At 42.9% G+C, this 18,028-nt stretch overlaps 1 protein-coding gene across 1 annotated transcript; it reads right to left on the reverse strand.

Annotated features, from left to right (window-relative positions):
• Positions 1-1,431: 1,431 nt before the first annotated feature.
• Positions 1,432-15,174, reverse strand: fhl3b (four and a half LIM domains 3b). The gene is made up of 6 exons (XM_035183566.2): positions 14,945-15,174; positions 5,868-6,053; positions 3,895-4,069; positions 2,890-3,059; positions 2,492-2,678; positions 1,432-2,112 (listed from the first exon to the last, which is right to left on the reverse strand). The coding sequence occupies exons 2-6, from the start codon at positions 6,021-6,023 to the stop codon at positions 1,961-1,963; spliced, it is 840 nt and encodes a 279-aa protein (XP_035039457.1). The 5' UTR covers positions 6,024-6,053; positions 14,945-15,174; the 3' UTR covers positions 1,432-1,960.
• Positions 15,175-18,028: the final 2,854 nt, after the last annotated feature.

Genomic DNA, 18,028 nt, shown 5'->3' on the forward strand with positions numbered 1-18,028 from the left:
CACGTCGTCTCATTATTTCAACAGCCTCCACAAGCGGACTCCAGCTGAGTTCGGGTCCCTGCAGAGGCCGAGCGGGATGACATGGGATCTTCAACCCCCATCCTATCTCCTCCTCCTCCTCCTCTTCTTCCTCCTCCTCCTCATGGGACCAAACAAGGCTGCTCTCTTACAAACAAGGTCAAGCACATTTCGGGAGGAGTCATGGGAAAAGCTCAAACGAAGAGCAGCGCCACACGCCCCCACCCCCCTTTATTTTTCATCTGGAGTTAATCTGGTGATAAGATTCTAACAGCATGTAAAGAGCAGGCCCGTTGCAGCGAGTCAACGTGAACACTGAGTCATAAATGACGATCAAACGCAGGAAGTTACAGCGACTGTATATCACGGCCTGGCAGATGAATATCTCAGTTTACGAGGGAGTACCACAGGCCTGGAGTGAGGAGGACGGCTCGTAACTTTCATACGTTAGCACCTGTCAGGACTGACTGCACCTTTAAATCAATTATATTCGGTGGTTTCTCATCTTGTTTTCTAATCGTTAAGATAATATTCTCTAAATTGGCAATGGCTGCTGGCTGCAGTGTGGCTCATAAACCCTGCCTCCTCCACGTTAACAGATGGGACGTGGACCAAACTAAAACATCAAAGTACACCAGCAATTTTTTCTCTTCTTATCACACTGATTTATTAACTAAGTTTGGTTTTAATTTGTTATTTGATGCTGTAAAAATGTCATGATTGACAATTAAAACTGGCTTGTGATTGGTTGAGCACGCATTTCAGCGGGACCTCGTTACCACGACAACATCTCTTGATCGTTACTGCAAAGACTGAGGACAAAGTGCATCGATCGTATCCAGGATAGTTTGGCTTAATTTCTGGATAGTGGAGGAAGTGGAGACATCCAAATCCATTCTTTGGAGTTATTACAATATTAAAACTGTCTATCAAATTAAAACATTTTCTGGAGACTTAAACATGTAACATCGAACGACAACGTGCTACTCCACATATATAAACTTTGTCCTTTTAGATCAGTGTGTCCTAAACCACAGATCATCTTTCTCATCTTTCTCATCTTTCTCATCTGCTCCCCCCTCACGATGTGAACAGCAGCCTGGCACAGCCTCCACACAAACACAATCAGAGCAGATCAGTGCAGAGGTTCTGAACTTTAAATATTTATGTAGTTTATGTAATGAAGGAGAGTCTTCATGGGTCCACACACTGAAAACCTTTGGGAAACGGGGTAAAGGTTCTTCAAAGGGAGATTTTGTTATAGAAAAAACTTGAAGATGAAATAATAGTTTTCCCAATAAAAGTTTTCCCGGGAAGTTTTCTCTTGCGACTCCTCGTGAACGTCAGTAACCTACTGACACCTGCTTTACATCACGGGATCTTCTGTTCATGTTCAATTCACAAAGACAAGTATGATATTTATACATTCATTTCATTTATGCATAGTTTTATTGCATGTACACTGCAGTGAAAGTTTATATAAGCTGAAAAAAAAACTGAACACACATGTTTACATACAAATAGCAAGAGGAAAAGAGTCAGTTTTATAAATGGCAATATATTTTTGAAAAAGTACAACAATGTTTTTAACTTTAGCTTTTGTCTAATTATTGTTTAAAATAGTATAAAAGGGTGAGTTATCAGCTTTATGCATAATTCAATACACTATTGGTTCAATTCAATAGTATGATTTTTATATTTTATGAATTATTTGATGTGCAAAACATATTTACTGTATCACAGGACAGAAAAACTGAATTTATACAAACATTTTAACGTGCTAAAGTCTGAGTTCTGAGTTGTGAATACCGAGCTCCGCGTCACCGTTATGCTGTGAGTGAGTTGCAGTGTTCATGTGCAAAGCTGAGGTTCAGGCGTTTCTCCGCTGGTGGCAGCAGTGTCCGATGTCTGGCTGTTCTGGGAGCAGTTGGCCGCCCGCGTGTCAGTCGTCGTTGTTGCAGTCCCCACACAGAATCTGGCCACGGTCGGGGAAGAAGCCGGAGCCCACCAGCGACACGGAGCAGCGCGAACACTTGAAGCACGGCTGGTGCCACTGCCTCTCCTCGAAGGAGATGTACTTCCCATCCCCGAACCCTGCAAGAGAAACAGACAACACATGAGCAACTAGAGCGCATATAAGTCTGCCAAGGCCCAACAATCTGCCAAGGCACCAATTATCACACATTTGGAGATGCCAGTTCTTTTAATATGAAGGATTTTTCATCTAGAACCATGAATTATTCCCTGGGAAAGTGGTGAAAATGTAAAAAAGTTAAAGAAAGAGATAAAAGGTTCTTGGATCCACCTCCTGATCTAGATCTGTGGCAAAGCTTAATTGATCCTTCCCTGACCCACACCGTACGAGATTTTACTTTTACGAGAATGCGTTCAGTTGTCTTTGTGTAATCGTCTAACTCATTTCGAAGCTGCTATTTAAGGTACAAATGTTGCACGGTGGTTTTTTCTTTCTGACCCGTGATGGCCGTGTTGCAGCCGGCACACTTTTTGGCATAGAGGCTGCTGAAGCACTTGACGCAGTACGGACTCTCCCCCTGCGAGGTGAAGGGGGTACCAGCCAGCGGAGCTTTGCAGCCCGTGCAGGAGAAACACTCCTTGTGCCAAACCTCCTCCTTGTAGGTCACTCCTCCTTTAGTGAGAGCCTGCAGACACAACACACAAACGTTGTTAAGTTTCCGCCTGGTGGCTGGCTGCAATATAGGTCATAAACCTTGCCTCCTCCGTGTTAGTGGATGGGACAGGGATCAAATTCACAAAATCAAGTGTTGTTGTAAACTGAGTAACTTTGATTCTTCTGTTTGGACCAAACAATATTTACGACATCAGCCGTATCACACGTACTGCCGGCTTCACCTGTTTGCAGTGGTGGCACCGAGGAGCAAGCCTGCCCTCGTAGCACGGCACGCAGTAGTAGTTGTTCTTGTCCGGGATGAAAGCCTCGGCACCGATCGGCTTCTCGCAGCCGTGACACACGAAACAGTCCTCGTGCCACGTGGAGCCGCCGTACTCCAGCATCTTGGAGCCTGGCGGAGGAAAGGAGACAAAGCGAGGGAGCAGATGAAGGTGGAAAATGATGAATGTTTTTTGTCAGGGATCTTTCCTGACATGTTAAAGCTTCTGTTTCCTTTGAGCTGATGACGTTCACACAAACTCTGAGAAAACCAAAAGTGATGATGAACCTGTTCCTGCACTGCAGAACAATTACTTCCTCCTATCTCTCGTCCAAATCAACCTGACAGGATTGTTTTTAGTTTTGTTTTCCAGTTTTAACTCTTTCCTAAGAGGCCGAGTAGGAGAAACACATGCTCCACTGCAGACGTTTATAGAAGTTGGGAACCAGTCATGCTTATGAAAGTGGATGTTATGTCAGGTCCTTTAATCACCGGCCTTGTTTTACTACTTTTGGGAGCTGAAGTGAAGACGAGGAGGCCTGATGGTGTTTTGAACTTGAACTTGGCTGCACTGTTAAAAGTGGGGTGAGGGTTATTGGGGGGGGGGGCAGCAGCTTTTAAAGGCATTCCAGGCCCAACAGAAACTGGAGAGAAGTGACTGCTCAGCTCAGAGAAGAACTGGTGAGTTATAATAATCCCACAGTGCCCACAGGCCCGAGTAATTTTCAGTCATCCGACACCGCCGCTGCTCTCGTGTCGTCACAGCAGCCGGAGCTGAAACCTCTGCTGGGAGAAATGTTCACCAGAGCAAGGAAACAATCATTGTGTCACATCTGAGCCGTCACACCCGGTTTGACATCTTTAACCCTGCAGAGACTGGGTGTGAACTTTCTGACTCCTTTTGTTGTGATTGCTCAAGGATCTGTCTGCGAGAAGGCTCGTTAACTTCTTTCATTCTTGTCACTACCTGGCATGACCGTCTTGTCGCAGGCCACACACTTGGAGGAAAACTCGTTGCAGAAGCAGTCGCTGCACACGAGCGCGTCTTCCTGGCTGGTGAAGGGCTCGTCTGCCAGAGAGCGGTCGCAGCGGAAACAGCGAAAGCAGTGCGAGTGGTAATGTCTGTTCTCATAGAAGAGTTCCTGCAGGAGGAGGAGAGGGGGTCAGAGGGAGAAACTAGAGATTAAAAACAAACTAGGATGGCTTTCAGTAAAGAGCAAGAGCCAAGGCCCAACAGTCCCTTGTGCACCAAATCCATCATGTTCATGTGTTTTTTATTTGGATCTGCACCAAATTGGACACACTCAAAGATTTCAGTACACTAAATGAGCCGGATTTTTTTTAAATCTAGAAGATCCGTGAATTATTGCCAAATGAAATTGATGAAAATGTCAAACATCTAATGTTGTAATGTTAAAGAAAGTGTTACAAAACTTCCTGGATCCTGGAGTGTAAAGCTCCGTCATCTGTCCCCTTCTGCACACTCATAAATATCATTCCCCCAAACATGCCTGTTTTTTTCATCAAGACCCATAAATTAAATCTCACAATGTTGAAAAAAAGTGATTAAAAAATTTAACAAGTTCTCTCTTGGCCCATTTTCCTTCCTTCCACTAAATTTTTGTAGAAGTTCCGTAGTTCTTGCATTATCGAAACCTGTGTTAAAGATTGTGGCTACTACATTTAAAGCTTCTCTTGTGCGCATTGAAAAGTAAATAAAGATTAGACTATTTTGTAAAATTAAATAAAAGAATCTAAACATTCAAGATTAAAAGTTTTGTTTATGGGGGCTGATGTTGGACAGTGTTTAAAAATAAAGCTGGATGTTTCTTCACTGAGGCAGTTTGTGGTTGTGGTGTTTCTCTGCAGTTCCTCTGAGGGAGACTCAATGTGCTGCCCCTCATCCGCTCAGAGGTCAGAGGTCACGGTCAGCCACAGGATCCAGTTTCCCACACAAGGACACTTCAGTGCTTTGGATGTTTGCCGACACGAGAGGCCGAAACCCAAAGAGTTTTTCTTTTTTTTGTTCCTGCGACATCCTGCTGCCCTCCAAGAAAAAGAGTTAACGCAAGGACACAAACATGAGAAAAATCCACTTTCTCTTCTTTATCTTCTTAAAAAAACGAGATTTTTCTCTTCAACAGCTGCTTGTGTTCCAGTTCATGTGGTCGGCTCTGTGACATATTGAACGCTGGGTGAAAAACCTATCTTTTGAGGGATGGGGTTTCACAGTAGAAAAAAAAGCAAACATGCTGCGAGGGCTGAGGACGAATGTTGTTACGTCTTGTCCTGGAGGAGGGAACGGGCCAAAGCAAGCAGCGGCGTAATTTACTGCCAGCCCCTCGCAGGGAGTCCATAATTCACAGGACACCGATGGCCTCATGGCGTCTGTGGGTGTTTCCTCCGGGACGCTGTTTTTCATTCTCACTAACTAAAAGGCATTCAGGGCTGTTAAAGGAGATTACAGACAATCTGATGTTCTGTCAGAGCAGCTGAGGTTTCACAAGAACACCAGCTGGTTCACAGCAGTTAGGAGAAGGATCACAAGTGGAAGAAGTGGGGCCTTCTCATGATCCCTTTTCTTAAGTAGTGATATTACACTGTAGAAATATTCAACTAAAAGTGAAGTCCTACGTTTTAAGTGGTACTTGAGAAAAGTACATAAATGTTATAGCTTCTGCGAGGAGGTTATGTTTTTACCCCCGTCTGTTTGTTTTGTCTGACTTTTCAGCAAGATCCCTCAAAAACTACTGAACTGATTTCTCTGAAAGCGGAGGAAGGATGGTGGAAGGATGGGACATGAGCCAAGAGAGAACTTTGTATCACTTTCTTCATCATTGTGAGATACAGTAGGTCATTTACCATTCGAAAGCAAAGTACAAATACTCAAATTCCAGTGCGGCAGTTGAGTACATGTACTTCAGTTCCATTGGTTCTCACCTTGGCGTTGTGGCCGATGATTTCCTTGCACTCCTGGCAGGTGTGGGCGTGCAGGCGGTCGTAGCAGGGCACGCAGTGCGGGCTGTCCTCCACCTGGATGTACTTGCGTCCGTACAGGGACTCGTTGCAGTTTTTGCAGTCGAAGCGGTCACTCATGGTGTCTGTCTCTGTTTTCTGGCTGACCAACTGAAAAACAAAGAAGTCCCAGATGCAGGTTAGAATTAGTATCTGAGCAGGAAGGAGGAGGAGGAGGAAGAGGAGGAGTGAGATTACAGAGAGAGAAAGCAGGAGGAAGAGAGCTTTGGATCATGAATAAAGACCAACAAGGAAAAAACTATAAATGTGGAAACCTCCCGACAAAATGAAGAGTGAAATGTCATGTTAGTGTTGTACGATATGTTTAGGTCTTTATCTTCTTTTCTCATTCTGATATCCTATCCCTCTGCTCCACTCCAGACTTTGTTTATTAGGTTCTAATAGACATGAGAAGTGAAACATACAGTATATTATGACCTGAACATGTGTTTATCCTTGGTAGTAATGGCTGTGAGGATCCTCCTCATCTCAAGGAAGTACTTTATAATTTATTATTAATCACACATCGTCTGTTTTAAACCAGGTGGTGGAGAACCTCAGGCCTCCAGGCTGCATACGGACCGGGAGACGAAACCAGAAACCTGTGGGTGACGTCATGGAGGCTACACTGATCTTCACATACAGTCTATGAACGGAACAATCACTGACAAGCGTCATGGCGACTGTCAGAAAGATGAAAACTGGAACATGAAGAGAAAGAACAGGAGACGCCCAAACACTGAGCCCTGGGGGACGGCAGAGGAGCAGCGATGGGGGACCATTTACTGATGGTGATCAGTAGTCTGTGAGATGTTCAAAGTTGGGAGAGAAGAGGAGGGGTTTGTTGGTGACTCTGGAAAAAAAAAGTGAAACTGCCCAATAGAGTCATTAAAATGATTCAGGACGCAAGAGATAGAATCAGAACGCCGGAAGATATTGTTGTGCAGTTTAAATGTAAATAATGGAGATGGCTGAATGAAGACTGAAGGGTTGATTCATTGTAAATCTTCACCCTAACGATATAACTGCTTCTCCTATTTCCTCGTTACTCACCAGCCAGTGAAAGCTCGTGATGTCGGCCTCTCCCTCCCACTCATTCTTGTTTGAAACCCCCTGCGGCATGTTTGGCATTGAGAAGGAACAACTAAACAATATTAATTGTTGGGAGCTGGACTGAAACAGCGTTCTCAATTTCAAAGCCTCTCTCTCTCTCGGCTTTTTTCATCTGCGTTTGGTTTTGTGTTTAAAGGGCGCTCGTTTATCTAGTTCACGTCCTTTGTCCACACCTCACTTGTGAATGCGTAACGTTCATTTGCTGTTTGAAAGAATAGAACAAAAATCCTAAACTTGTACTGACATGTTGTGTTTGCTAAATGTATTTTAACCCAATCAAATTACAGCGATCTTGTCAGTTATAAAACATTTTGAGGTTTCTCAATCATCTCAAGTGCATGTCCCAAATTTTGCCTCTTGATTAAATCTTAACAAAACCACCAGTTGTTTTTCTTTTCAAAAACTGCTGAGGAATAAAATGACTTTCCCACACACTTCGTAATTGCAGCTTCTAAAAGCACAACCTTGTCCTCTCTGATAAAAATCTTTAAATCTCAATTGCCTCATTATGAATTCTTGCCTGCCTGCGTTCATAAAGCTGTCTGGGCACAAGTTGCAAAACACAATCCCACCGGGGGAATGAGGATGATCTGCAGAGTTGAACTCCAAACATGTCTTTCTCATCGTATCCTGACCCTGGAGATGACGTTTAAATGTTTCGTTTTCAGCTCATCAATTCTACAATAAGGTCTCTGGGTGAAGAGCTTGATTGAAAGTAATCATACTTAACCTTTCTTTATGAAAATCAACACATAGAGACACACAGCAACCACGGAGAGGCAAAAATGACCAGAGACCCATGACCCTGAAAGATGTAAAAAAGATAGACAATCAAAATGCTTGACCTGAAGCTTGTGGAGCAGAGGAAGGACAGGTGGAAATAAGGCCGGGCACACAGACAATAACATCATCCCAGCGTTATTACTGAACACAGCGAGGCATTAGCAGAGTATCTGACCCCATGTTCTGCAACAGCAAAAGGAAATGAGCGAGGAAATGATGTGTGGGAGGTTAAAATACCCTCCTGTGGACCCACTGGCAGGCCTGAGCATGATACTGTATTCAAAGTGTGGATGTATGTTCCTGCTCACGACTATTGCATTTGCAAAACGGCATGAACTTAAATATTTCACTTGGAAACAGTTGTTGTTTATAGTGTCCGTCTTATTTTGGGCTGAGTGGTTTGACAAGTTTGTGTAATGTCAGAAAAGAGGAGGTGCGGTCAGCTTTGAAATCACCCGGGGGGGTCGAGGAATGAGCCGTCATGTGTTCGGTTGAAACGAGGATCAAGAGCTCAGTGCTACGATAAAAGGCCGTTTGTTCAACCCGCCATTAGTGGTCGGTAATGAAGCTGTGAAGAAGGAAACGCTCTTCACGCTGAAGGTTTCCCGGCTGCACGGAGCCTGGGTTCTTTTTTCCAGGTTCCACGCTCCACAACCTCCAAGTATTTGCATCTGGTCCGTTGAGGAGTCGTCCTGAAAGTGCAGTTTACATTCCTCCCGTCTGACTGCTATCAAACATTTTGTTTCTAATAACCAACGATGCGGTAATTTCAGATAAACATGAAAGATAAACACAGTCTGCTCCCAGTCAGGTCCCGAAGCCGACGCCGGCGGCAGAAACTCCCTCTGCTCCGCGACGTTTTCTCCCAACACCATGTTGGAGCAGCGCTGAGGACATCCCTCAAACATCCCTGCAGATAACACAACGCTTCCTACAGAGACTCAGGCCGGCTCAACAAAACATGGAGGAAAAAGCAAACTGAGAGAAAACTCAACATCCTCTGTCTGTTTTCTGTCAGATTGTTGTCTGGATGGGGAAATCAGCTCCACTTCCCCCCCTGAAACGTCTGGAGAGGTTCGGTTTCTATTCTCATCCATCCACGTCTGCGGTGAATGCGGCGGTAGAACAATGGTTTTCCTTCCGGACACAGTCTTGGTTTTGTGTCTTTATGTTTCTCTTCCTGAGCCACGACATCTGCGGACACATTCTGTGGCCTCCAGCTGTTGTCCTCCATACACACACAATTCTCCTCGGGGGAAATCCTCCAAACATAACAGCAGCTAATTAAAACACTATATTTTATGCTGTTGGACTTTAAATCATCTTTGAAGCTACGTAATCGGCAATTATGGCTAAGACTCATAAACTGTTGTGAAGTAAAGCTGGAGTCAGGAGGCAATTAGCTTAGCTTAGCATAAATACTGAAAGCAAGGGGGAAACTAAGATTTAATAAAAAGGCCTGAAGCTAACTTATTAGCAAACAATATGTTTAATCCACCTAAAACAGAAATGGAAAATAAATCGATAAGGATTAAACAAACTAGATTAAATGTGTTCATCCTTACAACCCTGCTGTTTATATATTTTATTATAATAATAAAATGAAGCTAAAATATCCTGGATACTTGTGGTCGCACTTATTTGTTATTGCATCAAATAACCAACATATGCTTTGTTTTAGTTTTTTTAGCGCGATCCATGTCTCATCTGCTAACATGGAGGAGGCAGGGTTATACTGCAGCCAGCCACCAGGGGGCCGTTGAGATGTTTTGGCTTCACTTTTGGGAGCTGTCCCCGTCGTCTGTGTTAATTTACAGTCTAAGGTCCCAACGGACGTCTGGTGAGAATCTCTTCATCATCACACCGTCGACAGTCGGACGTTTATCTCAGCTGTCTACTGACTCTGACTCATCTGTTGTCAGCGCCTGGTTCAGGAGACATTCACTTTACAGGTGTTCTCTTGGGACACGCCCAACAATACTTGTTGCCCCTGTTCTCCTCCTCACCACCTGACATTTAAACCAAACAATCCATCTCGTCTGAGCACTTTTCTCCGCAGTAGCGCGGCTGCCGAAAACTATTTAAACCCACAATTCACCTTGTGGAGTGGACATGCTGAATTCTTCGCTGATACTCTCTGTCCCGCTGAGGGATTTACCGCAGTCACTCAGCTATGAGAGCTTTGTAGCCGCGGCCAAATGGCAACAGTCTCCCAGGATCAGCCACCAGGCCTCCTGTCTCATGTCCCTTCATGGCTCACTGCTGTTGTTTCACTCTCCGCAACAACCTGACACTTTCTTACGACCGGAGCCAGGAACTCTGCGAGCCATCACAGCTCTGCTGGGTGTTAGTGTTTATTTTCCCCCGAGGAGGAATTTGGACTCGTGTGTGAGGTTTACAAACCAGACCGTTCCATGATGAAAACCGCTGTCACACGTAATAAAATCCACTGGGACCAGTATATAGGTGAGTGTTAAATCTGTCACAGCCACAGAATCTTAAATTGCGCATTCTAAGAAAAAGTATTTTTGGGGTGACGTTATTACATTCCCACTCTGAGTCTGAGCCACACTCCCTACTTATCTGTCATGGAAATGTTTAAACTCAGAATCAGCGCTGTCTTCTTTACTGTATCATTCACAAATGAACAAGTTTGAGCAGTTAAAACAGGAAAGTGAGTAACAAAGTGGTTTTTTTGTAACACAAGTAATGTTGGTCGGCTGCATCCACACTGAAATATCGTGACAATTATCTTAAATCAATTAAGTCAATTTCAAGTCTCAATCAACTCAACCTCAACTGAATCGGCATGTCTTTGGACTGTGGGAGGAAGCAGCAGCACAGACAGGAAACCCTCACAGACACAGGGAGAACATGCAAACTCCACACAAAAAGACCCCATCTAACTCAGGATTCGAACCAGTGAGACGACAGTGCTGACCACTGTGCTCCCCTCGCCGTAAATTGTAATACATCTTGACATTCATCACCCCTAGATGACGTATCCCAATGACTTAGGTGATGCTCCAACTTTTCCACCAGCACCACCATTAAGTTTACACTAGTGTCTTTGTGTCTGTGAGTGAACTATTGCTGTATTAAGTGACACTGCTTTTGACAGTTTGGACTATTTATAGCATGCATATATATATAATGAGTGCACTGGTGTATATCATAGGAAATACAGCCTTTTGCCTTGAACCAACAATAACAGCCTTTTTTCTGTGCCCTAACTGTAACGGCCTCAGACCATGTGTGCATCCAATTAAAACAGGAAAGTGCGTAACAAAGTTGGTTTTTAATTATCTCGCCACTTCACTGTTTACTTCCCCTGCAGTAGATTAGGGTGTTTTTAACGGCCGCTCCGCACGAGAACAGTCGACATGTTGTGCGACTCCTGAATTACACAACCTGGATTTGGGGGAGCTGTAGCTACAGAGGTGCCCTGCAGCAGCGCTGGGAGTGAAGCGACACCCTCTTGGTAACGGCTATAAACTGGTACAGAAAAATAGAAAAACAAGGCCGGTCTCTCAGTGGCCATCAGATGACTGCGCTCGCTTTCATCCCCCGTACAAAGACGCTCAATGTGGTGCCGCTTCCTGCAGAATCACAAGCCCAATATCAGCTGCACGCACACAATTCTAAGTGAACACACACTGTTTGTTGTGTTGTCTCTAAATTAAAGAGAATCTCATCGAAGATCTCATGAGATACCGAGATGCTAGAAATGCAACATCAGTCACTGCAGTTTCTAAAGAGAAGAAGATATAGTCAGTGTCCTGGGTTCAGCTGGTTTGTCTATTAGATATAATACTATGATAACTAGCTGAAGTATTGGGGAGGAAAGAGCTTTTTAAGACGGAGTGATTGAGGAGCTTTGTTTTATAAAACTTCCTGCAGGTCACAAAGCTTATTTCAGCCCCAGACACAATTTAAAATGTCCAAACAATGTGCAATTCATTGTCTATAATTAAAACTCCCATCGAGATGAATTGCATCTTTCAGTTTAATGATAGATACTAAAGTTATATTTGAATTTTCCTGGAAGGTTCCCTGGAACAGTCCATTTCACTTGACCTAATGTTGTGTAGTCAGGAGACATTTCTTTTCTGCTCTGTTCCATACGACCAGTGTCATTGGATATAATGACACACAACCTGCTGCACAAAGCTCATTTAAAGATAGACTACGTGTCTGGCTCTGTTTTACAAGTCTCCATCTGGCTGTTTGTTTACTCGGAGGAACAATGAGGTCTGCAGCTGTCGCTTCACCTCCGTCGACTCAAAGGACAAACACCATAAAGTCAGACAACAAGTTCAAAAGTCCATCACCATCATTTCCCAGGACGTTTCCATAAAGAACAATATAATTTAGGTAGAAATCATTGGTAAAAATGTTAATTCCATTTAAAGAAACACCCCAACTCCATCTAAGATCAAATAAATATTTACTCACTGTTACTCACTGTGTATATTGTAATGTATCTTACTTTGTGGGGTTAGTATTTTAACATTTGGTGACTCACACCACAGTTGGACAGAAAACTATTCAGACCAGATGATGGTGGCGCTTGAGATTCATCCTCTGGGGAACACGAACCTCTACGTGACTCCAATGAGAGATTCAAGTCTGGACCACAGCGGTGGACTGACCGACCGACAGGCTGACATTACCGTCCGGAGCCAAGCCACTGGCACAGCTCAAAATACGACATGTCTGAAAGCTTCTGCAAAGGACGGAGAAAACAATAAAAGTGGAAAAGATTATAATCACGTTTGTTTATGAAGTGGATTTAAAAAAGGATCCTCACTGAAGTTTCTCTTGGCGATCGTGTTATTTCACTTGGATCGTTCATACCGACAGTTATTATCCAGAACACACACACACAAGTAAACATGTTTTCCCACCAGGCAGCTGGCAGCGGGTCCAGTTCAAGTCGTGGGTGTTAATGGTAACAAATGTTTGTTTTCCCGAGCGAGTGCTGGACGTGCTGTGTCTGTTTTATGTTTGCTGTTGGATTTATTTGTCTTAGATTCCGAGCTTCATCTCTGCATGTGGAGAGAATCAGAGCTGGACTCCCTACATAGACAAGCCTCGGTCATCAGGGTGAGACCAAGAAGGTGTTGCTCAGTATTCTTCCTTCTACATCTTCCCTTGATCGATGATTTTGAGTTTTTGAGCAACTGAGTGAGCTTCAGTTCACTGTTTAGCCGTTCAGGCCAAAATTACAGATTTGATTCCCTCTTATTGTTCTCGTAATTACATTTTTGGCTCTAAAAAAACCCACTGTACACACTACAGCCCTGCAGCAAACAGCGGACACACACAGTTGGAGTCTGGCTGGTGAACAAAGAGGAGATTTTAGCAGCTAGACAGAAATTTCAATGCGGTGGAGACCAAAAACAGAGCTAAAAGAAAGTGAATATTGAACTTATATGTTAGGAGGAGAAAGGATTCATGATAGTTCTCTTTAACTGCTGGATGAGTAAATAAAAGGCAGAATCAGAAATAGTAAAGACAGTAATGTAATGCCCCTGATATTCAGATTCTATGACTGTTTCTCATTTGTGAATCCAAAATGTCGCCTTCTATGTGATTTGTTCGCCTCTGGCTCGTCGCTCCAGTGATTGAACTCGGGCCCAACCTTCGCCCAACGCAAGAATTTCCGAGGAATGCGACTGTGGTCAAAACGTGGCAGAACCGTGCGGTTCCGACACGGAGCACAAGAACTATTTTTCTTCCATCCTCTGTTTTCTAAAAAAAAAGACAAAAGTCGAGAATTCCTTTTCCAAGTGGAACCCCAAAAAAAAAACACACAATGCACATGCAAGACACAAACACACATTCACATTTCCTCAGGGGGTGTAGAGAACATCCAGAGGGGAATTGTTTCCTGGAATACACTGATTTCACCCAAATGGATTGAAACACAGCGGCGTTACGAGGATGGTGTGTGGTGGTGGAAACTATGAGTGGTGCTGGGGGAGGCAGCGGTCGAAGGGAGGGAGGAGGAGAGGGGTTGCTGAGTCTCCGGAACAAAATTTGTAATCTGCAGACATGACATCACTATAACTCTACGACAGTGAATGGCTTGACACGCGCGTGTGTGTGTGTAGGAGCTCTAATTGTCTACATAAAGCTTTATTTTGGAGCCCCCCCCCCCTCTCAGTGCCAATACGCCTCCTGCATCTGAGCCAGCTCAAGATGTGGGCGATTGTGTCCTCAAAGGTCTCCTTGTTCTTCTTCTCAGGACCCGGACTTGAAAAAACGGGGGCCGCAGCGTTTATCCACAGTATCAGTTTCTCACTCTGGACCCTGTTCAGGCCCCCCCCCACCCCACCCCAAAACCCGCAATAACCTCCACCAGTTCCTCACTCTGCTAGAAGAACATCCTCTCTGGTGCAGCCATCATGTTGTGGGGAGCGAAATCTGTTTCTACAGTCACATATATGGGGACAAAAAGCAACTCCCCATAGTGTAAATCCTTAGGTTTGAGATGCTTAAAGGTTAGATTTAGGTTAAGGGTCAGGATTAGGCTTTTAAACTACTGCCTAAAGTTAGAGCAAGCCTCCAGGAAGTCAATGCAAGTCAGTGTAAAGTCCCTGAAAGTCAAGTAGACACATATTGGGTTGCCAGGTTGTGAAAACACCTTTGGTAGTTGTTTTAGATGATTGAGTTGTAGATCTCAAAATTATCAGGAAATAAATAAGCATTCAAAACTTTAATGAATGGATTTAAGTCCACATTCCCTGCAGCTCGTGTTTATAGAACTAAGTGGAATAATAGTAAATGTTCTAAAGGCTTAAAGGGCTTTTTCACAACCTGGCAACCCAAAGTATAATACTCATTAATGTATCTTAAGAGTCTTATAAATAGGATATTAACCAGTAAACCCAACAATACGTTTATTTATGGTGTAATTTACACCATGTGCGCAGGAAAAAGTTCAGATGAGGATCCGGGCAAAGTTAAACGCTTCAGTTTCTAAACTCCTCGTACAACTCTTCAAAAATCACACGATCCTCCACGTTTACGCATTAAAACGTTGCACCTGCATGTCGTCTATTTCTCAACGATATACAAACTGTGGATCAATATAAACGTACCGGTCTTTGCGCATCAGTTGCCTCTGCGGGATCGAGTCTCTGCGGGATCGAACCTCTGCGGGATCGAGTCTCTGCGGGATCGAGCCTCTTCAGCTCTGTGTGTAAAGTGACAGATGATTAAATCCTCCGTGGACTCCGGACCTGGCGGGTTTTCCACGGACTGAAGCGTCTTGAGTCCGGTGCGTAAAAACCAAACTCATCCAAACACCGCCCCCCCTCCCTCAGTCTCTCTCTCTCTCTCTCTCTCAGTCTCTCTCTCTCTCTCCACTCCCTCCTTCACCTTGTGAGGAGTTCACGCGCAGAGAAGGTGGCCCGTGTGTGTTTTGGATGTAACAGAATATTTTAAATACATGGTGCAGGATCCACGTGGTTTCCAGCTGCTGATGTAAAACCACTGTATTATCTCTCGAAACGGAAAATCACCTCATATTTACAGACGTGGACACATTATATAAGAATGAGCATTTTACGTAAACTACCATATTTAGCATTTGCAGAGATTATATGTATATCATCTTGTGTATAAACAATTTTTAAATGATTAGTTTAACAGCAGTTCACACACCTCTTACTCAAACATGATTTAAGGAACTAGTCTTACAAGTCTTATAAAACATTTTAACTGTTTATTCAAATTATAAAGCGTTTACTTACTTAAATTATACTTTTTATTCAAAGTATAAAGGGTGTAACTATTTACACAGTTAAATTAGACTTGAATTCCAAATATTAAAGCATTAATTGATCTTTAATTCAAATTATAAAGCATGTATTGTTTATTGTTTATGTATTGAAGATCATTCACAGTTGACTTTAAGATTAAATGTCGATGTGTTCAAATGTAGTTTGTCAAACAGAAGTTTAACTAATCTCTTCCGGAGCTTTCAGTCTCATCCATTTCAACAAATGTGAAAAATATAACAAGTAAAATGAATAAACACTAACATTTCATATTACATTAGTGTGTGACTGAGTGTTATAAACAGTGTATTGCTCATAAATGGTTGAGCACAGTTCCACTCACATGGATAAGAGCGTGTAATCCCATACAGTCTCTATATTGTCTTTCAGTCTGAAACCTTCAGGCTTCTCTCTGTTGTACGGTCCTGTGGTTGGAAGCAAACTGCAAAGTCCTGACGGAGAAAAGCCCAGAGAGCAAGATATCATTTTCCCGCTCATTGACCTCCATTTTCCACAGTGGTGAGCAGGAGGTCTGGGGACGATTAGAGGCTTCGGCTGCGGCTCCGTCCTGCCACTACCCATTAACTCAGAATGTACAGTGCAGGAGCAGGATGTGATGAAGGCTTTTAATTCATGTGGGGTGTTTTTCTGTTTATTTACACAAACTATTGATAGACTGCTGGGTCCTCTGAAGGATCTCAGGGAATATGTATATACTGTATATACTGTATATACTGTATATGAACTCGGATTCCTTATCTGATTATTGCAGAAGCATGAGTGCATTCAAAAATCTCAAATATGTACATGTCAATATGCTGCCATCTGCTGTTTAAACCAATTACTTACAAATGTTCAACTGCAGAAAACAGATGCAACCAAACATTCAAGCAATAATAAATAAATAAAAACACTTAAAATTACAATTATCAGGTTTCTTATAAGATACTAAGACATAAAAATGAGTTTAAATCAGTTATTCCCCATAATTAGAAGTCTGAGACACAAGTTCTTATCGTGAGTATGTCTCATTTATTAGATCATTTGTAATAGTTATGAATAAATAAACTCATTTTAGAATGAAACAAAGAATAAAATGCTGATTCTTTTTCATTTGAAGGTTTATGTACAATAACAGATATAAATCTCTCGTCACTTTTACCAAAAAAGCAGAACTAAGCTAAATATTTGCGTGTTAAATTTGGCCTTAGTGTTGATCAAACCATAACAAATGAGGCCTGGCAGGACGTGTGAGGGGAAAGCTTCAGCAGTTATTTCCCCGACGCCATTAAATCCATCATGTTGTTGCCTCCACTGTTAATGAGCCGAGGCTCTAATGGTGAAACTGGCACAGTTCTGGTCTGAGGAGATCCTGAGCCGAGCGCTAGTCGCATGAGTCATTATCAACGGAAAACACACTGAAGCACCAACGCTCAGCAGGACTCGTTTTTCACACGAGGGATTAAAGACCTCAGAGGTACATTGAGCAGGAACTTGGAGGAAGTTTGTGCTGTAGGATGTGATGATGGGGAGTCAGTGGACATTTCATTACTGATACATGTAAAGAAAGTAGGAAACAAACTATGGCACAGGTTTAGTTTACCACATGACCACCTACACCTGGGACATGCACCACTTGGACGGCACTAGCTGTCAATCACATGTGCTTTATCGTCTATTTGACTCTAAATGGGACAATAACTTAGAAAATGAATATTTTATATTGAAGAGGACTTGAAACAAGAGATTGAGACAATAATCTAATTATGAAAAGGTTTTCTGATGTTATAAATCAAGTGAGGAGTAGAATCATTTTCTCACAGACTTCTATAGAAAGTGTCTTCTTCTATAACCTGCTGGTCATTTGAGAGAATGCAGTCTATGGCTACATCCAGTAGCGTAGCTTTGTTTAGTCATTAGACTGAGAACGCTATATCTCGTTTGTCATAATGGACAAAAACAAAAGCGTAAAACAACACGTCCGACAGAAGCAACTTGTTTGATGCTGCCACAAAATTTACATATATACTTAACTGTTATATTTAACTGTATCAAAAACACGTGATTGGCTTTATAAGCACTTTAAATGAACGACCACAGATAAAGTTAGATGCAGAATTTCTTCCCAAACTTTCTGTTTGATATTAAACATAGTTAGTTTAATGTGGACAGAAAACATCGGCTGCTTCAGGGCCGACCGACTCTAAATAAAACTGTGGCATCATTCCTCATTTTGAACAGTTTACACAGTTCTGTGTTGCCAGCTTCAGATTTAAAATAAACATTTAGACGTGCTGTATATTCAAACCCGTGTGTGATGATACCAACCTGACTGCTTCTAAAATCCAAAGCGACCCACCTTTCCTCTGGAAGCTCTCCTCTCTGGGGCCGAGGCCGGTGCTG

Source organism: Hippoglossus stenolepis, chromosome 17 (genome assembly GCF_022539355.2).
Source record: "Hippoglossus stenolepis isolate QCI-W04-F060 chromosome 17, HSTE1.2, whole genome shotgun sequence".
In the NCBI taxonomy this organism is placed as follows: Eukaryota; Metazoa; Chordata; class Actinopteri; order Pleuronectiformes; family Pleuronectidae; genus Hippoglossus; species Hippoglossus stenolepis.